Source organism: Malus domestica, chromosome 05, assembly GCF_042453785.1.
Source record: "Malus domestica chromosome 05, GDT2T_hap1".
Classification (NCBI taxonomy): Eukaryota; Viridiplantae; Streptophyta; class Magnoliopsida; order Rosales; family Rosaceae; genus Malus; species Malus domestica.
The window spans coordinates 37,875,839-37,900,167 of record NC_091665.1 but is presented as its reverse complement, the minus strand read 5'-3'; the positions used below and the strand labels follow the sequence as shown (position 1 = coordinate 37,900,167).

Below are 24,329 nucleotides of genomic sequence, written 5' to 3'. Positions count from 1 at the left end.
AAGATGCGACTTGTATCGTACACTTTTCTCAAGAAAGTTGAGATTTTATCATAAAATTAAAAGTAATGTTATACTTACTACCTAGTGTAACCTATTTATACCATTATTTATATTATCTCTTTAATAATGGTAGTGTCCACCAATGCAAGTGAATCCTATCTCTATTAGAAGGAGGATATAAATAACGGAACTTTAACGAAAAGCTCCCGGTACTGTTCACTTTAACGAAAAACCATATTTTTACACTAAAAAGTCAATCATGGTACTATTCATTTTACCCTTTATTTTGTCCTTATCATCAAAACTCAAAGTTTTCAAACTCTTTTCATTAATTTTCCTTATAAATAATGATACAAATATATGATAAGAGTGGTATTTTTGTAAAATCAATTGACAATATAAGAAGTACTCTAATCTCTTAATAAGCAATTACACAATTTAGTCTCTTTTTGTCCTCACATTCTCACACCAACTTTACATTTGGACCAAGTCTCTGCATACGCTTTCCTCATCAGCAACTTGCCGTTGTTGAATTTTCTCATTCACTTGGGGATGTAGATAACATATGTCCTGATCTGCAGCAACTTGCAGTTGCTGTTAATATCGACGACTTCTTCGCTTCAGAACGCCAAGATCATCATCATGCATGCAAACGCCAAATGGTTCACATCATTTAATTACATCACCACTCATCCAAGTCATGACTCATGCTATCACTCCAAAAATGTTAGATGTCCTGTCCTGATGACCACTCATAAGATCTCATTTTACATTTTTTACAATTTTATTTTTCTTTCTAATTAAGTAATATTATAAAAAAATTAGTGTAAAATGAAATTTTAGAGTGCCAATATAATATTCTATTGTTTTAAAATTAATAGTCACTTTTTTCTTTCTTTAACAAAAAGATGGAAAGGTACATTGAAATAAGTAATTATCAGTAGCGTACTATATAATTTTCTCATCTATATAGCCAGTTGTTGCGAAATTTCTTATGTCTTAATTGGGACTAAGATATTTATTAGATACAATAAATTATAAGTCTATTTGCGAAAGTCTAAGTCTCCGCACAAGTGTATTTTTCTTTCTAATTATAGAAAGTTTGGAGTGCTAAATGAGATTTTTGGAGTGCTAATAACAATTTTCTATATTTATATACATTTTATTTTAGTTTGGAAGTCGACTTCCTTTTTTTTTTTTCTTTATCAAGTTGGGAGTATCCCTGAGTGTGACCCTGTGCAACTAGTTGTTGATTCGTTTTGAATAATCAACATTATTTCTTACAATGTCTTGGGCATATGAATAACAGAAATAAAACAGTCATGATACAAGCTGAATAGTAGTAATACTAATTAGTAAACAACTTGTGCATAATGTTTGCTTATAACCAAGTGGCATGAAGGGACAAATGTGTAGGTTTCATGCATGACTTGGAATAGTATTAGTAAATGCATGATGTTTGCTTATAACCAAGTGGCATGAAGGGACAAATGTGTATGTTTCATGCATGACTTGGAATAGTATTAGTCGTCGGGAGATTTTGCATGAATTTGTTTTTGTTTTTAATATGTATATATTAAGTTCTATTTTAATGGGATTGCTCACCACCCTCAAGTTGTGATAATGCCTTTATTTATCGTTATTATGTGAGTTTAATTAAATTTTGAGATTGTGTTTATCCACTACATATATTTCAATTTTTTTTTAAGTCGAGCTATAGCAGTAGTAAGTTAGATGTTAGATTAGACACTGACAGAATTTGAACCCACACCGTCATGCAAGAGTACAACACTTTTTCACCACTGTGGTAAATGGCTACTTGCCAACAAGTTGATTGGCATGTGTGACTTTACTAATACTATTCCAAGTCATGCATGAAACATACACATTTGTCCCTTCATACCACTTGATTATGAGCAAACAGCATGCATAAGTTGTTTACTAATTAGTACTACCCTTATTGAGCTTGTATCATGACCCTTTTCTTTCTGTTATTCATACGCTCAAGACATTGTAAGAAATAATGTTGATTACTCAAAACAAATCAACAACTAGTTGCACAGGGTCACAATCAGTGATACTCCCAACTTGATAAAGAAAGAGGAAAAAAAAAGGAAGTCAACTTCTAAACTAAAATAAAATGTATATAAATATAGAAAATTATTATTAGCACTCCAAAAATTTCATTTGGCACTCCAAACTTTCTATAATTAGAAAGAAAAATACACTTATGCAAAATGTAGAATAAGATTTTTGAAGTGGTAATAACAGTTCCCTAAATATATCTTAACAAATATTGTACGTGGCATTGACTTAGACTTTTGCGAATAGACTTATAATTTATTGTATCTAATAAATATCTAGATTGAAAATATTCATTGATCTACAAAATTTTCTCATGGATGTACCCATTTTTTGCCACAGATACCAATATAGAGGCTAAAAGACAATACGATATTAAATTCATATGTGGTCGAGATATTTATGAATTTAATCATTAAAATGCATAAGCTCAATTATACAATCAAGTTAGATCAATTCCCAAAGTTTTGGTCAACAATAAAAACTGCTTACCTATGAGTTCACCTATAAAACGTGCAAATGCGATATACTTTTTAACCACTGTTCTATGTATTGTGAATTTTTGTCCGCAACTTTTGTGGCATATAGAGGCTAAAAGATACTACGATATTAAATCCATATGTGATTGAAATATTTATCAGTTTAATCATTAAAATGCATAAACTCAATTACACATCCAGGCTAGATCAATTCCTGAAGTTTTGCTCCACAATAAAAACTGCTTAGCTATGAGTTCGCCTTTAAAACGTGCAAAGGCGATATACTTTTTAGCCACAATTCAATGTAATGTGAATTGTTGTCCGTAACTTTTGTAAGTAATAATTATCCACGGTTAAAAATATTCATTGATCTACCAAAACTTATCATGGACGTACCCATTTTTCTACCACATATAGGAATATAGAGTCTAGAAGATTATCATTTAATTGAAACATACCAAACTCATTAAACACTCTAACCAGAAGCTCATACCGATTATTAAGCTAGTTAGTGCTTTAGAAATTTAGAGATGTCAAATGATGAAGAAAAGGAAGAGGAAAAGGTTTGGATGACTACGGAGGAGTAGATGGGGATGTAGAATGACAACCATACCATGGGAGATGGAAGGATTTTTTTAGAGAGAGAGAAGGGAATTTGCTCCATGGAGATGATGGACTGGTTAGGGTTTTATTTTTTATTTTTAAGTAGATTGAGTTGGATGTAAAAAGAAGTTTGATTGAGTTAAGTTTTGATAAGTAAAGACGGTTTCGGAAATAATGTTGGGTGTAAATAGATAATGATAGATAAATCAAATACAATAGGGATATAAAAAGTAAGCTGGGTGTTGAGATACAAAATATGGGTTCAAATAAAATTTCCCTTATTTAAATTGTGTTGAGCTTTAAAAACAAAGAATCTTTTCATGGGGTGAACTGAACATGATGTTTACTGGTAGTTTGGTAACAAAAGTGGTGTTCTTTAAAAAAGTTAAAACTAAATTTTTTTAGTGAGACGTCGATAAAAACTAGTGTGAACGGAACGTACACTCTCTTCGTTTTGAGAAAAATTTGTGTGGAGTTTCTGCTGAATTTTGCTAAGTGGCACTAGAATTCAGTTAAAACTCGCTAAATGGTAAGTTTTTTAAACATAATATCCTATCATTCTTCTATTTTAAATTTTTCATAATTATCTTTTTTACTCATAATATACACCATGAGATTGATCTAACTGTTCATATTTTTTTCCTCTCCTTCCTTCCTCTTTTTCCTTCTCTCTTCCGTTGCAGTCTTCTTCCCAGTTTCTTTACTTTCTTCATAAGGACACGAGAAGAAGAATAAAAAAAGCCAATCTTCTCCAACTATCATGGAATGAAAAGAAAAACAAATTCAATTTCAAAAACATAGTTAAAATCATATTGATCCCCATCTGCATCTTAATTGAGAAAATCCACCCACGATCTAAATGTCAGGCTACTGCTTGTCAAGGTAGAAGAAAAGAAAAAGAAAGCAAACATACAGACAATTTAATATATTTTTGTGATATTCAATTTTGTTGTTAGTCAGAGTAGACACTATAATTCATTTTTATTGATAAAATATTAGCATCCACAATGCTTTTTGTTTACCATTCCTATTTTGCTGAACACGAGAAAATCATTGTGGTAGGATTTAAGTGCTATATTTTATATTTTGATTTCAGTTTTTTTTCTAATTTTCCTGTGTAATATACTACATGATTTTCAAGACTATGCATAGCTCTAATTAAATTTATATTTTCTGGGGCTCGTTTTACCGGTCTGATATGATTGTCATTGTGTATATGAATCAGTAGTAGATGATCCTAATTAATTTACCCTTAATTAGTAGAAAAGATAATTATGAAAATTTAAAACAGAAGAATGAAAAAATAGTATTATATTTAAAATAGAAAAATGATAACAAGTGCATTGTAGCACCACTCTGTAAAGTCCAGTGGCAAGCTGAGCTCCACACAAGTTTTTTTCATTTGTTTTACTGACAATACTAATATGAAGAAAAAGTTGTCAAGAAAGAGAGCAAACCCCGTTTATTTTTATTTCAAATTTTCAGTAACTACAAACAAGAAACAAAATAAAAAAGAATGAAAACTATCGCACAAATGAGTAGTGACCTTAATCTGATGCACATGGTACAAACAACAGAGATCATACATCATGAAGATTCAACTTCCTCAACGTTTGCCGTGCCTTTGTCTTAAAGGAGGGCTTGAGTATTCCATGCCGGTATCTGATGACGAGATATTGGATGACACTGAGGACTCCGGGAATGAGCTTGTTACTGGATTTGGCTGAGGTGTTTCATTTCTATAACTCTGAGAAGCAAGAGAAACTGGCCGCCTTTGTGCTTCCGGTGTTTGATTCCCCTGAGCTTCTTCTGCGAGTTTTCTTAGAAGATTCATGACGGTTGGAAGAAACCTTGATGAGATAGACAGTATTCCTGACAGCTGGTAAAAACAAACAACGGAAACTAAAATTAGAAACTGCTTCAATCAAGAAAATTACAATTTGATGAGAGACTGTAACCAAAAAGGCCACCCCCGAGTGAAGTCTCTATCAAATTAGGATCACCAGCTGTTGTATTGCACGTTCAATCCCAATTTTGCACTCTACTAAGTGAGACAAAAAAAACTCAGTTTTATACTTACAGCGCCATGCTGGAACTGTCCCGTAATGTCCATCTGTACCCATAAGGCCTTTGACAGTAAAAATGCAACAAATAGAACCATGAGGTAGAGAGGGTTCCTGTTTCATTTGAAGAAAAATGGCACGGTGATTAACAGATGTGCAAGACAATAGGGTCTGGACACTTAAAAATGTCCAAAACCTAAAACTCGCAAAAGGGAACAAAAAAGAACGAAAGTAATTACTTTAAAAGCATCATAAATTCGTTAAAACCAAGAACAATCATTGCCATTATAGCCCATGGAGGAGGTAACCAGTTGTTACTCCGCTTGTGAGCCTCCTGAAAGTACAAAAGCAAACAACATCATGATCAAGCAGAGCTATAAGCATAAAGATAAGGAGCTCGTTACAAAAATAATATTAGGATGCTAGGATTTTTCTTTGCAGAAAAAACAATACACTGAACTTGATTATAAGTTGGTCCTATCTGACTAAACCGTTCCCAAGTCAAGAATCAGCGCGATTTTCAATATGAAGTGTTTCCATATGTTTCGTTCCACTACTAAGCTAAATCGAATTTACATAAGAACTCCCGCCCAAAATGTCATCCGAGGACAATCATGCGACCTATTTCCACGTTCCTCATACCAGTTGTTCATTACTTTTGCAGGAACAAGTTCCAATATTCATATTTTCATAATCCAAATCTTTAAAGAACATTTTATAAAAGAAAAAATCCATTTATTCGGGATGCAACTCTGATAAACGATATAAAAAAATTAAACTACTGAAGTTAAACTTAAGTATACCTGTGCCGAAATAGCTTGAGTGATGCTATATTCGGTCTCTGCTTTGAACTGCCTCCACAATGACTTGCACTGTACTGGGGTAATTAAGGTATCCTTTGAAGAAACCTAGTTCAGAGTTAACCTTAATAAGTAAGGAGTTTCAACAACAACAACAACAACAAAGCCTTTTCCCACTAAGTGGGGTCGGCTATATGAATCCTAGAACGCCATTGCGCTCGGTTTTGTGTCATGTCCTCCGTTAGATCCAAGTACTCTAAGTCTTTTCTTAGAGTCTCTTCCAAAGTTTTCCTAGGTCTTCCTCTACCCCTTCGGCCCTCAACCTCTGTCTTGTAGTCACATCTTCGAACCGGAACGTCAGTATGCCTTCTTTGCACATGTCCAAATCACCGGAACCGATTTTCTCTCATCTTTCCTTCAATTTCGGCTACTCCTACTTTACCTCGGATATCCTCATTCCCAATCTTATCCTTTCTCGTGTGCCCACACATCCCACGAAGCATCCTCATCTCCGCCACACACATTTTGTGTACGTGTTGATGCTTCACCGCCCAACATTCTGTGTCATACATCGCTGGCCTTATTGCCGTCCTATAAGATTTTCCCTTGAGCTTCAGTGGCCTACGACGGTCACACAACACACCGGATGCACTCTTACACTTCATCCATCCAGCTTGTATTCTATGGTTGAGATCTCCATCTAATTCTCCGTTCTCTTGCACGATAGATCCTAGGTAGCGAAAACGGTCGCTTTTTACGATCTTCGCTAGATTGCTCCGGTCATTAGTGTGGATAAGTATATAAATGGATAGAGATAGGAAAACAAACACAAGATGTACGTGGTTCACCCAGATTGGCTACGTCCACGGAATAGAGGAGTTCTCATTAATTGTGAAGGGTTTACACAAGTACATAGGTTCAAGCTCTCCTTTAGTGAGTACAAGTGAATGATTTAGTACAAATGACATTAGGAAATATTGTGGGAGAATGGTCTTGTAATCACGAAACTTCTAAGTATCGGAGTGTGGTCTCGTCTTGACTTGCCTTATTTGTCTCATAGGTAGATATGGCATCTTCTCTGGAAGTACTCTTCCTCCATCCAGGGGTAGTATCTTTAACTGATGGAGATGCACAAGGTAATATATCAATTTCAATTGAGGCTTACTTGTAGTTTCAGGCTTGGTCAAGCGCGATACAAACCATGTAGTAGGAGTCCCCCAAGTCGCCGAGCTAGGGGATCTGCTGAAAGAGGTGACAGACAAGGTAAGCAATCAGAGCTCCGACTGATTGTTCACATTCTCCCTATCTTGCAGGCAACATGAAGGATAAAGAGAAGAAAATGAGAAGAGATGATATGGGATACTTTTGCTTTTGAAGAAGTAACTTTCCGCAGGCTTATTCTTGAACTGAGCTGGAGGGTTTTCTGGTTTCCTCCAGAGTATAAGGCCGACTGAAGAATTTGAGGGTCAAAACAAGTCCATCAAATCTAGAGTACGTTCGACCGATATGGGATACTTTTGCTTTGACAGAGTAATGGATGTATCGGCACGTGTGCTGTTTCGCTTGTCTCCACATGCTTCCTTGTATCCTTCTCCCTTGCCCTATCTGTTCCTCAGGCAGATGCGGTATCTTCCCTGGAAGCATAAGATGTTGAAGATGAGTACTCGAGAGCAATGGCAGGTAAGTAATCAGGTAAGGGGTTCCAGGCAGTCAATTCCTGGCTGGAAGCTTGATTCCAAGTGCTGACTGATTGCTCTCTTTCTCCTTGTCTTGCAGATAAGAACAAGGCCAAAGGAAAAGACAGGGAACAAGCATGATATGGGATACTCTTGCTTTTAACCCTGATGATATGAGATATTCTTGCTCTAGTATAGCTTGTTTGCAGAGGTATTATCGGGGGGAAAGAAAGCTGAATATTTCGAAAGGCTTCGTTGGGAGTGCCCTCTCAGATATGAGGAAGGGTTGAGCATTTTTGCAGGTCTGCCTGTCCGTTGGGGATGGAGGTCGACATATATAGGAGTCTCCTTAGCAACAAGTAGTAATGCTATTCCTTTACCCTACTTGGTCATAGCACGGTAGTGGGAGCTGCCAGCTTCACATGTTTTAACTCTGTCAGAACATTTTGAAAAAGTGGTCTGTGGTATCTGGAAAGCAGATGTTGCGTGTGAAGATTACAGACAGCTTTATCCAAGGAGATCCGGCTCTTGAAGTTGGGAAAGTGTTGCCTCTTCGGTTTTCGAACAAGCAATCCTATCGGGGATATGGCTCTCGAGATTCGGAGAACGATGCCTCTTCGATTTTTGAGAAAGCAATCATGCTGGGGGTCTGGCTCTTGAGATTCGGAGGGCGGTGTCTCTTCGATTTTTAAGAAAGTAATCATGTTGGGAGTCTGGCTCTCGAGATTCGGAGGGCGGTGCCTCTTCGATTTTGGAGCAAGCAAACTTGTTGGGAGTGTTTTCTCGAATGTGAGTAAAGGTTGGGCATGTTTGCTAGTCTACCTTGCCACGAAGCACAGAGGTTGACACACAGAGACTTTCCAATTATCCAGCAATGGTACTGTTCCTTTACCCTCTCCTCGATTTTTGAGAAAGTAGTCATGTTGGGAGTCCGACTCTCGAGATTCGGAGGACGGTGCCTCTTCGATTTTGGAGCAAGCAATCTTGTTGGGAGTGTTTTCTCGAATGTGAGTAAAGGTTGGGCATGTTTGCTAATCTACCTTGCCACGAAGCACAGAGGTTGACACACAGGGACTTTCCAATTATCTAGCAGTGGTACTGTTCCTTTACCCTTGTGGGTAATAATATGGTAGCTAGACCTTCAAAATTTATGTGTCTAAACTTTGTTAGTGTTGTTTCTTTGCTATTCTTTTACCCTTCTTGGTCAGAGCGATGTAGTGGGAGCTGCAAGCTTCACGTGCTCAACTTTGGCAGAGAACTTTGGCAAAGTTATCTGTGGTACCCATGAGCTACTGTTGCGTGTGGGAAGTGGGTGATTGAACAGTAAGACTCATGTGCTTTCTACTTCACCAGAAGTCTTTGACAGAATGCCCATAATTTCCGCAAAACTGAGTGTGCGTGTGACAGGTGCTGACAAGGCTGGAAAAGTAGGTGCCTCTTCGATTTCTGAGATCGGTCCTCGTGGTCTCTGAGCAGCCCAGCTTTTGAGAAAGCAATCGCCTCTTCGATTTCTGAGATCGGCCTTCGTGGTCTTTGAGCAGCCCAGCTTTTGAGAAAGCAAACGCCTCTTCGATTTCTGAGATCGACCCTCGTGGTCTCTGAGCAGCCCAGCTTTTGAGAAAGCAAACGCCTCTTCGATTTCTGAGCAGGCGCCTCTTCGATTTCTGAAGCTCTGTCGAGTGCAGATTTTTATAGGGGCTGGCATTACGTTCCAAAGCACACTTGAATCTCCACCAGTAGAAGCTCCATTCTTGCACTTCTAAGATCTTGATTTGTCCGACCTCTTCTCTCTTCAACACCTTTGAAAATGTCTGGCCCCTCCGACCGTCGTTTTGACTTGAACCTTGTTGAAGAGGCAGCCCCGCCTTCTCCAGACAACATATGGCGCCCATCCTTCGTCTCCCCTATTGGTCCTCTTACCGTTGGGGATTCCGTGATGAAGAATGATATGACCGCTGCGGTGGTGGCCAGGAACCTTCTCACTCCCAAAGATAACATACTACTTTCCAAACGCTCTGATGAGTTAGCTGTTAAGGATTCTCTCGCTCTCAGTGTTCAGTGTGCAGGTTCTGTGTCTAATATGGCCCAACGCCTATTTGCTCGAACCCGCCAAGTTGAATCATTGGCGGCTGAAGTGATGAGTCTCAAACAGGAGATTAGAGGGCTCAAGCATGAGAATAAACAGTTGCACCGGCTCGCACATGACTATGCTACAAACATGAAGAGGAAGCTTGACCAGATGAAGGAATCTGATGGTCAGGTTTTACTTGATCATCAGAGATTTGTGGGTTTGTTCCAAAGGCATTTATTGCCTTCGTCTTCTGGGGCTGTACCGCGTAATGAAGCTCCAAATGATCAACCTCTAATGCCTCCTCCTTCTAGGGTTCTGTCCAGTACTGAGGCTCCGAATGATCCCCCTCCGGTGCCTTCTCTTTCTGGGGCTCTACCGACTGTTGAGACTTCTCCTAAGCAACCTTTGTGAAGGCTCCCTCTTGTTTCTTTATTTTGACTTATGTATATGTACATATTTGTAGCTTATCGGGGATATCAATAAATAAGTTTTCCTTCATTTCAACGTATTATGTTAATTTACACCAAAGCCTTCTTCGCTAAGTTCTTTGAATTTTCTTTTGTTGAAGCTTTGTGAGTGGAGCATGTAGGTTGAGGTAGTGTTCCCTTAATTTCCTGAGTACCAGAGAAGAAACGAGGACATTTTCAATATTATCAGGCTTCTCATCCAAGAGAATGGCAGCCATGGTCGACAAAAGCTTCAAAGACTGCAACAAAGAGATGATCAAACAACTAAAACATCTGTTTAAGTCACAAAGATAGATAACATGTACTTCCACAAAAGTTCCCAGTGATTACCGCAGTTCGTGCATCCTTGGTAATACTTCTAATGTCTTCGTTCCCAGTCCAAACCCTAGGCATTGAATCGCTGTCATAATGGAAGACTGGCAAACCTGAGAAATGGCAACAGAAGTGATAAGCAACCAAAATAACGACGTAAAAAAGAACAGAAGATTTTTAACAAGTTCCTACCGATCCTTCATGTGGATCATAATTTTCCCAACCTCTTCTCTTGCTTTTGTCTCCACCACATTTCTCACATAATCCTTCAAATGTTGCTTCATTTTGGCAACCATTTCGTTGTCCAACTCAAAATTGGCAACTGCAGTTGAGAACTCTGATACTGCAACTTCAGTCTCATGATTAAGTAGTTTTCGTATCGAAGCCCAGGTGTCTTTTGCACCAGTTTCGAGTAAAGCTTCTACAGGACCACTTAAAGACGAAGAAAGTTTTTTCTGAAAAATAAAGGGTATTTGCCTTAAGAAATTTGAATAACAACAGATTATGAGCCTAACGTCATAAGAATAGTCTTAGAATAACCACGACTTTGATACATTATCAGAGCACTACCTCATAGTTGGAATTCAATTCTGCCAGTTTTGCACTACGAACCGATGATGCATGTGCATCTATATCACGTCGAAGCTTTTCCCGGACTTTTGAAGCATCCCAATTAGCTTGTTGTATGGCAACATCTGAAAGGAGAAACATGTTAAAAGCAATGAAAGCAATATTTTGGTTGACAAACATGTTAATTAGCCAAACAAATTGTATTACCTGCACATCCTTTCTCGAACTCAAGCATAGAAGACTGAGCACAGGTACGAACAGATGAAGCAAATCCCTCATCTTTGTTCAACAATTGCTCCAGCCTCACTTGAAAATCTTCAAGGGCTTTATAACGTAGGTGTCCGAGCATGGCCGAGTACGCAGGGTAAACAAACTGGAAAATTCAGAGGTAAGCAAGATTTAAACAAAATAATAATTCGCATTAGTGGCAGCAACGAATTTACAAAGTTGACCACATCAAGTCCAACAGACCCTTTAACCAGTTTTATTTTGAACTTTGAAGACAATCTGAGGTAGAAGGCAATGTTACTTTTCGTGTATTACATAACAAGCAAGCTCTATTTGTCCTCTCAGTTTCTCGGAGTGAGATTAGTGATTTTAAGCTTCTGGTAATGTAATTAGATGGAGTCATGCTCCGGTAGTGATGTTTAGCTGTTGATTTAAGCATAATTCTTTGATAGCGATACTTGAAGGATAAAGTTTATGTTGCCAAACCACTTCATTATAATGGTGTTCATTCTGAGATTGAGGCCAACAGTAACGTGGTATATGAAACTGACAACCTAACTAGAACCACTACTAATCACAACTTCCTTATGTTGCAAAAATTGTCTAAGAAACTGAAAACTTAACTATACCCTCTGTTAAATTAGAGAGAGAGAGAGAGTAGACATACATCCAATGCTTTTGACTCCAACAGTTGTCGTTTTGAGTTCCTTACACGTTCATCAAAGTAGATGGCCTCCATGTCATACCTATGATGCATAAGCGAGATCAAGACATACAAAATAAAGTCAGAACTAGAAACAGTACAAGCCCATAGAACACTAACAATAAACCTTCCAACGAATAGAAAACACACAACAGGTAAGAATACATATAAAAATTTAGTTTTAGTGGCAAAATTAAAACCCAAAAAACAAGGTGGACAGTGTTACATGGGAAAAATGCGTTCAAGTTATACAATTGATTAAAAACATAATTAAACCAGAGTCAAACTTCTCGGAAAGATAGGTGGCTAGAATGGAACTGAGCCTTTTACCAAAGCCTTGTACGGGACCAGTTTCAACAGCTTCTTGCAGTGCTACCAAAGATTAAAAACATAATTAGTGTCATCGTTGTTACAGTTAGCTAATTCATACATAATATAATATATATATATGTGTATTTTCATGTACTTTTTCTTATTTAGTTATATTTCAAGGGGTGAGGGAAGGGGGGTGGGGGGACACGTTGGGCACACATGTTTATATTTTATGTTTTTTTTTATCCTTATCATTAAATAAAGTTATTAGATATTTTTTTATTAAAATACAAAGTTTTGAAATCCTTTTCATTAATTTCCATACTAGCCTCCCTGCACGCGCTCACGCGCGTGCGGAAGGCCCTTTTATAATTACGGCATTCTACCCACGATTTATACAATTTAAATGTATTTATTTACGTGGATTTGAAAAGTGAATTAAACACTAAAAGAATGAATGTAACCATATCATATATTTGATCGAAGCAAAATATCTTTGTACAAAACATTTCTTGTGAAGACTCCCATAAGTTAAGAAACACTTAAAACACACAGGAAAACAACATAACACACTAATTATGAACAAACTACCAAAATTAGGACTTCAATTTCAACACGATTAAAAAGCTACTTGCTGTTTAGTTCGCCAACCCCATTGAATGAAAACAAATTCAATCAGAAAACAAAATATATTAATGCCACACATGTACAAAATGTTTGTGGGGATGAGCAATACCTTATCATGGCCATGTATAACTTAATCAAAGCAACGTGAGAATTCCTGCAAAATTAAAAGAAAAGCATGTAAAGAAAAAAGAAATCAAAATTTCTTAGTACTTTATCTCAAAAGCCAGAAATTCATATACTGCCACAATGGCAGCACCAATTTCCATCGATATAATTAAACAGTATACATAAACAAAGAAATCATGTTTATATCTTGCGGATCAACTGTCATAAAATACATCAATTGATCATCTAACAAATAAAAAATAAAGTTGAAACCTTTTCCAAGCAGATGCTACACATACAAAAAGATATTAATCTTAAAGACCTTAATATCCAGCTTTGGATAATTGGCAAGAATCTGCTAGCCTTCCCTTATATGCTACAAATTCTGACCTTAGCTTAGGAGCAATGGAATTTGATTAGAATTATCCAAGAGTACAAAAATACGCATAAACACATACGAAATTCTTTGAGCCGCACAATATTGCTCAATATATCATGGAGTATTAATCGGTCAGATAACCACAATCAAGGCAACAACAATAAAAACAAAAGCAAAAATTCCATGCTTATACGAATTTAAAATGTAACTATTTACTGTGTCTGTAATGAATGTGTGAAATCAAATAGTTAAACCCTAAAAAGCTACTAATATTAGTAAAAAAAACCAAAAACAAAAGAATATGTTTCCAACGTATGAAGAAAACTATGATTTTTCAGTGCAGCAGCAGAGTTGGAAGTCAGAGTCCTATGATTGGTGGCATATTATCTTTGAATTTTGATTCTTTCATTTGACCAGATTGAAGATTTCGAAACCAAATTGGACCCCTCCTTCCCCTTTAATTACGGAATATGCCCCTAAAAATTCAATAAAACTAAAACCTGGGATTGGTGAAGTCCGTACCTTGGAAAGTGCTTAACGAATGCTGCCAGATTACTTCTCTGAAGAGGGGAATTTCTTCGAAGAATACTCAATATCAATAGCGTCTCCATCTGTGGGATGAAATAGCAACTGCTAACCCAAGCCCATGTACAGTTTCTTTGGCTCTTACAAAACAGTTGCTACATCTACATGTATCCTTCTGTAAACACCATCAAATTAAGATGTAACACAATTAAAAAAAAAACATGAAATCATTAAATATAGCTTCGATATTTAGAGAAGCCTAAACCAAAAGGTGAAAAAAAAACTTTCGATTAAAAAAAAGTTAACAATAACTGAAGACTCCGAAAATTGAGTCCCTTTCAGAATTGTTGTAACTAGCAAAACTGCCCGCGCGTTGCTGCGGGACTTGAATGCACAAATGTTAACTACACGAACTAATAAAAAGAATAGATGAGTGAAAGGTAAAAAGATAAGGTTGTTTTTGTTTTTGCAGTTATTCTTCCAAGCATAAATGTTGAAAGCAACAAAGATGCAATATGCTTGTTTTCATTAGTTACAGAAAGAGGACACACATATTTTGCCCCTGTAGTTATAATGACAAAATAGATGACCTGCAGTCTAAGCATCTGTTTAAGTAGTTACAAAAAAGAAAGCCAAATGTTCAAAGGAATAAAGATGCAGGATGCAGTTTTCCATTAGTTACAAAAGGAAGATGCAGTCCACACATATTTTGTCCCTATAGTTAAGGTGACAAAATACATGCCCTGCAGCCTAGAAACCTGTTTAAGCAGTTACAAAAAGCTCAAAAAAATGTTTTGACTAAGTTTTCAGCTACACATGTTTTAAAGGCAAAAAACTGCAGAGTAACTTTGTAGCAATTCATCACGGAGAATGTAGTCATTCACTTTTTTGGTGGGCGAACATCTTGAGCACTATAATAAAAAACATGAATCATAGTTTAGTAAACATTGGTATAACAGATGTTATGTAGGTGTGCATGCAAAAAATAAATTGTAATTTACCTATCCTTGGTTTTTTTGGTTTGAGACTTTGTTTTGAGCGCAGCTATCGGTTCTTTATCGGCGGGCTCAATCTTAGGGACAACCAGTTTGTGGAATTCTCTGGCAATTCTAGCAGAATTGGTTACCTCTATTTGCTCAGTGCGAGTTTTTTTGCTGTGAATGAAGGTAGAATTTATAAGGTCTGAGAGAATTGTGATAGGTATGAAAAAAGGAGTCAAAAGACTGGAGCAAAAATATTGGCTAACAATTTTTATATCAACAGCATAATACATATGTTCACCCAAGATAAGCAAGTATATTTATTAAAACTTACACATAAGATGATAACTGAGAGGAAAACTTAACCTGTCTGGTTTGTCTGCTTGATCAATGAACAATGGTCTCTTTGAAGTTTTGAGAGGTACAACCGATTGGGGATGGTGATCTGGCCGCTGGGAAGGTGTCACTGGGGCAGGAGTCGCTTCAGTTATAATTTGTTTTCCTGCAGTGGCAGTAGGCGTTTGTGGGTCGATTGAGGCAATTGCTGTGTTCAAGGGCAGCTGATCTTGAAGCAATCCATAAATGATGAAGTCTGTCTTCCTAAAATCACTGTTTTGATTGCCAAAAGATAGCAAAAATCTTTTTGTCTCGCCCACCAATTTTTTTAGAGGTGGTGGCACCATGAAGGGATCGTCATATCCGTCTTCTATTACCAAAGTGTGGCAAGAAACATGAAGTATCTTTTCAGCGTTCCTTCCTAACATGAGGAAATTGTGCTGATTTGTGCTATCTTCCACTATAAGATTGATTTTGAACCTAAGGAAGAGTTATATATTTTCAGGTTAGGCATTTATCACTACCATTAACATTCTGAAAGTATAGATTGCCAAAAGCATCAAGTCAACAAATTTAACCAGATACCACATAATGGGTGTAAGAATGCTAATGATCACAAAATCCAAAACGAAAAAAAAAAAACCAATATAACTAAACTATTTTTAAGTAAAATAGCACAGGAACCATATGATAGCCACAAAAACATCATCAATCATAAATTTTATAATTGCAAGAAATTTAAAAATGACTAAGCAGCTTAATACAACAGTTAGATGTAAAATAGGTGTAAAAGAAATTACCATGGTTCAGGTAACCTGTTAAATGAACCATGTTCATTGCACTGAAATGCTCCGGAAGTTTTTTTGACAGCTTTATGGCAGAATGGGCACGACTTGTACCACCAACCTCTACTCAAATCAAATCCAATGACAGTCGCTTTGCATTCAAAACTTACATTCTGTTATGGAATCACACAATTTTAAAATAATGAAATACATTTAATCATCGTCTTGTAAACATGAAATATAAATGAATATAGAAGAAAGCAAGATATAGCTAAGTATGAAGCAGTTATAAAATTTATTATTAAAAAGATGTGATTTTTCTTAATAAGTAGGTGATAAGAGACTAACTTTGTGCAAAGCAGGATCAAGTAGAAGGAGCTCATCAATTGTTTTGGACTCAAAATTAGGACTAACAGCACGGTCTGCATACATTTCCGCTGAGGTGCGTAAGGTTTGAACAGGTGATTTCAGATCCTTAAACCTTTGTCATGAATGTTTAGGTTGAGAAAGACAAATTGAAGAAATATAAACAGCAAAGTTATTAAAGGAAGGTTGTCGATTTACTTTTGTTTGTATTGGGTGAGCTGTGGAATCTCTGGATTGAAAATACAAACAGTTGATCCAGTGCTTCCAAGAACAGGGTTTCCTATATATAAAACATAAGAATGAGCAATAGATGGTTTAAGCAGCTAAATAAAGGACGTTGAGGTACAACCTCGGTATTCTTTGACTTTGAGGCTTGTTACAGCAAGGAAGATAGGTGGTGGAAGGGATTTTATTCCACTGTCCTCAAAAGTTGTTGCAGCTTCTCCCCATAAGGTGATCCTAATCGTTTCGCCCCTGTAAGTTTAAAAATATGTGATGTTTTATGTCATTAATATGACGTTTTATGTGCGTAATTTTAACTTAACGCATAGGAATGACCTGATGTCTTGCAAGTTAAGATTCCTCTTCTTCGCAATTCTTGAGCTTTGGACAGTCACGTCTTCAATCGGCTGCACAGCCGTTAAATGACCAAACACATCTACAAACAATATTTAGCTGTTAAATAACCAAACACATCTATGAATAATATTTAGCGGTGAAAATTATTGCGCACCAAAGGCAATGAATAAATTATAATGATGATTTTAGATGTTAGTGCAACACGCAAAACCAAATTTGTTACCTGTAAGTTCAACATCGTTGTTGATTCTCTTATGAAGTTGATCAAGGTCAATCAAATTGAACCATTGCTTTGGGATCTCCTGATTTGTTTTGTGAATTGGAACGAATGTGGTTCTCCTATTTAATTCAAGCGCCGCAGGATGAGGGACAACTTTGCTCGATGTCCTGTTGTGAACAACACGAAATTTAGTGATCTCGTATGCATCGCCGACTGTCAGAAGGTCCAAAAAAAATTGAATGTCTCGAGCATTCACAGTCGCGTGAACTGCATCCCCCTGTTAGAAGGAGAAAATTAAAATAATATAGATTATTAAATGTGCGGGAGAACATTTAATACATGCGGTTTAAGAAGCTAAAAAACAGTGAGGATAGAACAATTCTGTTCACAGAGGCGGCATTTAAGATAATACACCATAATAGTAAAGATTACTTTATGAATTGAAATGATAGCAAGTGAAGCAAACTTATAAATAAAGTTTGAATTATATTTTTGTGAGTAAAAAAAAGAAACAAAACAAATTAAGAAAAAGAAGAATTGATTGTCTCTACTTAGTTTTGTTTACACATGCAAAAAAAATTGTTTCAGCAGAATTACATATAATCTTTGTAGTGAAATGCAAGGAGAGGAAAAGTGTCAACAACAGAGTCTAAAATTTGGTTTTCTAAGAACAAAATTTATTGCATCACATGGCATTATATGGAGAAGATGGAATTTTGATTTCTTTTGGATTTGCATGAATGTAGTGGCTCAGTTTAAAAATTGATATCAAGGCCCATGATTGAATCCAATAGAACAATTAACCACACAAACATTAATCATGTGGAAGTGATGTATAATTCGGCAATGAATTGCATAGAGCAATCAGTTCCCAAACTTTAGAGAATGTTTGACCACAAAATTTGTTGTACCAAGAACACAGCATGCACACTTGGATACATAAAAAACATAAGCATCTTACGATAACGAAAAAGAGGAAATATTCTCACCTGTTTATCAACAAACACACAATCAAGACTTTGTGGCTGAGGGTCATCTTCGATGGTTTTTGTGATCCACATCCTGCAAACCCTGATTTGGAGCTTGTTTGCTGGCTGGTATGGTATTAGAGAATGAAGCGACATCATCTCGATCAATCTAGATAGAAAAAAATGGAGAAGCAAATTAAATTGAAAAGTTAATGAGCTAATTTATCAAAGTAACGGCACAGTCATGTTTAGAAAAATAAACAAAATGACAAAATAACAATGCAAACTTATAGCTTCATGTAAATGTTTTAAAACATTTTTATGAACTATGTTTTTTGTATAACCATAAGGTATGTCGGAATCATGAGTAATATATGGGGAAGATAAAAATTTTCAACTTTTCTTTAGTTAATCCGTCCCTTTTTTTTTTAACTATAAATGGTTTTCAATTTTACGTATACTCTTACATATGCTGCAGTCCTTGAAAGGTGGCTTCTTGCTTGTTTAATACTAAAAAACAAAATTATACAAAACACATTGAATCTAAACCTTGACTGTGTCTTCAATGGACATCTAACTACGAAATTGAGCTAAGAGGATGAAAAAAATGGCGATCTTATTCTTACCCATGAAAGTTCTCCCAGTACTTTTGTTACCTATCAATTCAGTTATGTTCACAACTCTAAGTTCAGTTGCGACAGTATCGCTGCTCCCCCAGTCATAAAAATAAACTTATAAACAATATTAAGCAGCACTATTTAAGAATCTAAAAACATCCCAAACTAACTACACAGATAGGACAGACACTGAAACATGTAGACATGCAACACAAAATCTGTAATTAGATACCAATCAGAAAATGGCAAAACAAAATTCCTAATCTAACTATCCCTATACTAACAGCCCATCCAAGCAAATACAATTATAATGGGGTTTTAGAACAAATAAACCAATCATCCAATTCGAATGGTGTTTCGAACAAATACAACAACCATTCAATTGGAACGGGTTTGGTACAAATACATGCTCAATTATCTCAAGCTTTCATAAATAGAGACATACAGATACATGCACAAAATAGAAAGAAGCCTAGTTCCATTCTAAGCTTAAACGACCAAATGGATGCTTAGTTATTTCAATCTTGACATAAACGGACAGATACAGATACGCAGACTAAATAGGAAGAAACTTAGTTCCAAAATAAGCTCAAACGACAAAAATTGAATTATATATTTAAATTCCAAACATGAAAGCTTCACAAATATAAATAAAAAAAGGTAGATAGCTTATTAGGTTTTGAATAAAAGCGATTGCGTATAATTATATACCTCAAAACGGCATAGAACCAGCTTCTTCTTGCAACGATCCAAATTTCTGAAATCTGCAAACAAAGTAAATCCGTTAACAACTCAGAGAGTTTCAAATTTAAAGACCAAATGTAATGAAATTTTAGCTAAATGACCAAAAGACACACCAAAAAAAAAATAACAATTTACAAACATTTTTTACCAACAGAACTAATTTGGTTCAATAAAGAATACGAAAGGTTAAGGCCTAAGTCAAATGTTGAGTAAACTGCAAGAGGCCTCGGCCAAGGCCATAATGAACTGGAAATTGACAGGAAGATTAACTTTTATTATGTTTCTTTCCTCATGTAAAGGAAACAGGATGACTAAGTCAAGCTCTTTATCTTCTTCCACTACCCTTAATGTGGTCAAATAAGCAGGACAATAGTAGCAAATGGATATGAGTTTACATGGCAAGTATGTCAGCAATTTTTATTCACATTAGTATAAGTCTTACAGAGCTATAATAATGCAGTCATGAGCTTCGAATCATTGGCATTTGAATTATAAGGATTCATAATTTCACTTTTAAGATAATATTAACTGTTTACAAAATTAGAAGCAACTGATGGCATAGCATACCGGCTTCAAGTATGCTAAAGTTAGACATAATCTCGGCAAAGAAATATTGCTTAGTAGAAATAAACAGAGTAGATAATTTGTTTGTGCTGAATTTGCAAGTGCTATTAAACTATCAATGATCAGAAGAGAGCAAATGGTGAAAAAGAAACTGAAGAACAAAAAAACAATGATGGATTTGAACACATAGAGAAGAAACTTGTTCCAAAATTATACTACCTAGCAACAGAGGAGCAAAACAATAAATAAAACAGTCTTCAAACATTCTTATCGCACAAATACAGAAGCAACAAAACATGGAGAAACAACCTAGCAAGAGAGGGATATTCAAAGAAACAACCTAGCAAGAGAGGGAGATTCAAAGGATGTAAAGCAGAAAAGGAACCTCAATTCGACTTGCTGAGAAGGAAACAGCAGCAAAGCATGAAGAAAACAGAAATGCGAACAGTGCGACACCCTAAGTTTAAAAGACACGAACCTGACTGTAACAATGTACCAAACAGTGCACTAAACAGATCTATCTTGCTAATACCCAACTAAGCAGGTTATAAACATCCATTACAATTTTATTGAAACAAAAAAAATGTCAATCACAGTTTTAACAAAGGTAATGGGAAACAAACAACAAACAATGATTTCTCAACAGTATTTTACCTGTTGAATCAGAGGACAAAACTGAAAACCCTCTCCTCTCCCATACCTCTCTCAGACATCCTCTGTTCACCAACCCCGTGGGGTAACTCGTTAACCTCAAAAAACGCATGTTGCTCTCTGCTCTCTCTCTTTCTCCTTCCCCACTCATGAAATCGAGGATCTGCAGCAATGACACTGAGATCCCCAGTCCTCCCTCTCCCTCTCTCTCTCGCTGTGTCTCTCTCTCTTTCTATCGGAGGCATGGCCTCCCATCCCCGAAAAGCTCAGTGAATGACAGCAAACGTAAACCCACCGCAATCTGTCACAAACAAACAGGATAAAATTACCCTTCTAACCCAGCCCCAATATGAGGCAAAACCTTACAGCTTTGTTGTAAATAGTGTGAAATCGAGTGGCTCCTTGCTAAACAATATGGACAAATTTACTCTCTGAACTTTTGAGAATTAGCAACCTAACCCAGTCGATTGAAAGGTGTAGCAGCATGTAGTTGAGCCGAAATAGGAGAAAAGAAAGGAGCCGGTTTTAAAAAAAATCAATCTTCAATGTCAAAGAGGTCAACATCAGATCTGGTATTGTCCTTCTTCTGGTTTTTGTGGATGACATTGCTTTCTCTAGTATTGTTTGTTTTATTTGTATTTTTTTTAGTTATATTTAATTTATGTTTATATTGGGAGGTATCTTTAAGGTTTAATAGAATAGATGAGTGGATAAGGTTTTTCAACTTTTAAATTGTTTTGTTATCACAAAGTGCTAAACTAATCTTATTAAATTAAGGAGTCGGCAAACCACTTACAAAATAATGGACTCAAGGAATAAAAAACAAAAACTGGTCCATTTCCCACTTTCCTAACCCATCTACCCCTAGCTGCAGTAAAATAAAAATTTATTTGCTTGTGCTTTTCTTGCAGCTGCTAAGTTATCAAAAGTGTAAAGGAAGCGCTTCGAAAATTTAATACAACGGAAAAAATTTAGTTGTTGCAATTTAACACCGTCAGATTCCAGGGAAATCATATTATTTTAATAACTCTCAATTTTAACACCGTCGTGTGTATTTTGCAAAACTAATTCTGCGTAAAAATAATATTTTGAGGATTTATAAGAATGTGGGATTGAAAGAAGAGTGCAGTGTCTTGAAATAAAAGTAACTGTAAAGGAAATTAACAGTTTGTATCATTGAATTGAACTAAAAACATAGTAATGCCATTAAATCTCTACTTTTAGAATTACATCATTGTATATATGGCTTGATGTAAATAGTAGAATTCAACTAAATACTTTCAATAAGAACAATTGAAGGCATCTAAATGGTAATATTGTTAATTACCAGCCAATTTCTATTAACTAAAAACAGTACGCATATCAACATTAAATAAAAAGCAATTTTTTTGGAAGCTAATCTTTCAAGTATAAATGTTCAAAGTAACAAAGATGCAGTATGCTTGTTTCCATAAGTTATAAAAGAAAGTGGTAGTTCACACATATTTTTCCCTTGTAGTTATAGTGACAAAATACAGGCCTTGCAGTCTTAGGCACCTGTTTAAGTACTTACAAAAAAGAAAGCCAAATGTTCAAAGGAATAAAGATGTAGGATGCCTGTTTTTGTTAGTTACAAAAGGAAGATGTAGTTGACACATATTTTCCCCTATAGTTAAGGTGACAAAATACATACTCTAGAATCTAGGCACTTGTTTAAGCAGTTACAAAAAACTCAAAAAAAGGTTCTGTTGTTGCTTCAACAACTAAGTTTTCAGCTGTACATGTTTTAAAGGCAAAAAACGGCAGAGCAACTTTGTGGCAATTTATAATGGAGACTCTAGTCAGTCATTTTTTCGGTGGACGAACATGTTTAGCCCTATAATAAAAAACATGAATCATAGTTTAGTAAACATTGGTATAACAGATGTCACAAACCATAAAATACATATCAAACATCACAGAAATTAGAGAATGCTAAAAAAATTGAGGTCTAATTCACTTTTTCACAGAGAAGAAAATCTAAATAAGGCTGTCCTCTTGATTAAGCTCTGAACAAAAAAAGGTGTATGATTATATACCTTCAAATGCCAAAGAACCAAGTTTTTACTCCAACGATCCAAAATCCTGAAACATAGTAAATCCATTATCAATTCTCAAACATGCTAAACTCAAAGAGAAGGTAAATAACCGTAATCCAATAATCTAAGAACGTGTCAATTTAACAACCATAATCCAGTAATCTGGAAGAACCAGTATCCTTCCCCAACCCCAACACTCACATCATTTTAACATCACAACAAAGCAAAAACACTTACCCTTCAAGGTTCCGAGCCTCACAAAAATGTATGAAGTTCACGCATACATTTTTAGGTCTCAATGCACCTATCCTGCAAAGCAACGAAAATGAAAATGCATTAATACAACTGCCAATATCGATTTTAGTGTTCTGTTTACCGTTGCAACTGAAATCCAAAAATTCTAGAAAAAAGAGGAAGAAGCTTAAGCAGAAAAAAAAAATCATATTTTCAACAACCAAAACCGAATGCCCATTTAATCATGCACGAACGAAAAATCTAAACATAGTGACAAATTAACGAACTAAAAACCTACAAAAAAAACCAAAAAAAAAAAAAAAAGGAAACTGACCTGAAAACAAAGAATAATACACCCTGATGGTGCGCACCTAAAGAAAGAAAGACACAGATCATGAAGAGAGAAAGAGAGAGAGAGAGAGAGAAGAGAAAGATGATATGTTTCCATATGGTATTCTGGAGCCGAAAGAAAAGCTGCAGACGAAAATAACCTGGAAGGAATCAATTAAAGATAAACATTTAACAACAGAAATTAACAAATCAATTTAAGATTACTGACCCAGGTAGGTCAGCTGCTGTGAAGTTAAAGAGGATCAAGAAGCTCATATGAATGAAAGGATTTTGCTTGCTGCACACATAGATCTGTAAACTCGAGCAAACCCAATGTCAATCAGACCATAGGTCGAAAATCTGAACAAACAAAAAACTGAGCACAAATTAAAAAATCAGAAGTTAGAGAGAAATTTGTGACCCTAATTTATGAAACTGCAGAGATCTGAGATGGAGAGAGAGGGGAACATATTCCAAACGATCCCATATTTTGGAACCGCTTTAAACCAAGCTACCATGAAATTATAGCCAGTTGACAAATCTTCAAATCAGATCGGAACTGTCAGCAAGGGGATGAATTTGCAAATCTGTGAAATCCCGCCCTTTCTCGCTCTGTCTCTCTCTGTGTGTCTCTCTCTATCTCTATCTCAGAGGCAGCATGGCCTCATGCCTGCCCTAAAATCTCCTCACCATCAATCCTAATTTTTGGCAGACCTCCCTCTCCCTTCCTGTCCCTGACATTCCACGTCCTCATCGCCTTCTCTGTCTGTAACTAATCCAGCACCATTGCACAAACCCAGCCCAAGCCTTACCCCCACTCTAGCCCGTTCACTTTCTTGAAACCAACTCTTAAACCCTAGAACTCTGTCTGCTTGCGAGCCGCATGCCTTACTCTC

The 24,329-nt window shown here is 36.1% G+C and overlaps 3 protein-coding genes across 17 annotated transcripts in view; 1 reads left to right on the top strand and 2 right to left on the bottom strand.

Moving 5' to 3' along the window:
* Positions 1-24,329, top strand: part of LOC108170255 (uncharacterized) — a 91,831-nt gene that overhangs the window by 30,405 nt on the left and 37,097 nt on the right. The window lies entirely within an intron of this gene.
* LOC103416833 (protein ROOT HAIR DEFECTIVE 3 homolog 2-like) lies at positions 4,601-14,096 on the bottom strand. 7 transcript variants are annotated; one of them, XM_070821311.1, is made up of 12 exons: positions 14,000-14,096; positions 13,103-13,147; positions 12,385-12,426; positions 12,019-12,097; positions 11,331-11,496; positions 11,124-11,248; positions 10,746-11,008; positions 10,572-10,666; positions 6,031-10,480; positions 5,467-5,561; positions 5,245-5,341; positions 4,601-5,043 (listed from the first exon to the last, which is right to left on the bottom strand). In XM_070821311.1, the coding sequence occupies exons 4-8, from the start codon at positions 12,088-12,090 to the stop codon at positions 10,645-10,647; spliced, it is 648 nt and encodes a 215-aa protein (XP_070677412.1). In that variant the 5' UTR covers positions 12,091-12,097; positions 12,385-12,426; positions 13,103-13,147; positions 14,000-14,096; the 3' UTR covers positions 4,601-5,043; positions 5,245-5,341; positions 5,467-5,561; positions 6,031-10,480; positions 10,572-10,644. The 7 variants fall into 7 exon arrangements, with proteins under 7 accessions (XP_070677412.1, XP_070677410.1, XP_070677411.1 ...); XM_070821309.1 differs by lacking the exon at positions 6,031-10,480 and having other exon boundaries at positions 10,778-11,008; XM_070821310.1 differs by lacking the exon at positions 6,031-10,480 and having other exon boundaries at positions 10,778-11,008; positions 12,342-12,426; positions 14,000-14,063.
* Positions 14,001-24,329, bottom strand: part of LOC103413668 (replication protein A 70 kDa DNA-binding subunit B-like) — a 14,419-nt gene continuing 4,090 nt past the window's right edge. Inside the window, exons 2-16 of one of the 8 annotated variants that reach the window (XM_070821293.1) lie at positions 23,663-23,745; positions 23,438-23,577; positions 23,107-23,178; positions 22,870-22,915; positions 19,565-19,617; positions 18,258-18,405; positions 17,272-17,545; positions 17,028-17,127; positions 16,819-16,943; positions 16,668-16,749; positions 16,452-16,584; positions 16,119-16,276; positions 15,349-15,798; positions 15,004-15,156; positions 14,354-14,415 (exon numbers count right to left, since the gene is read on the bottom strand). In XM_070821293.1, the coding sequence (XP_070677394.1) occupies positions 14,403-14,415; positions 15,004-15,156; positions 15,349-15,798; positions 16,119-16,276; positions 16,452-16,584; positions 16,668-16,749; positions 16,819-16,943; positions 17,028-17,127; positions 17,272-17,545; positions 18,258-18,405; positions 19,565-19,617; positions 22,870-22,915; positions 23,107-23,178; positions 23,438-23,499 (1,869 nt within the window). In that variant the 5' untranslated portion in view covers positions 23,500-23,577; positions 23,663-23,745 and the 3' untranslated portion in view covers positions 14,354-14,402. Of the gene's footprint in view, positions 14,178-14,353; positions 14,416-14,509; positions 14,914-15,003; positions 15,157-15,348; positions 15,799-16,118; positions 16,277-16,451; positions 16,585-16,667; positions 16,750-16,818; positions 16,944-17,027; positions 17,128-17,271; positions 17,546-18,257; positions 18,406-19,564; positions 19,618-20,815; positions 21,414-22,869; positions 22,916-23,106; positions 23,179-23,437; positions 23,578-23,662; positions 23,746-24,329 lie in introns of those variants that run through there. The other 7 variants (XM_070821291.1, XM_070821292.1, XM_070821295.1 and 4 more) reach the window with 7 other exon arrangements.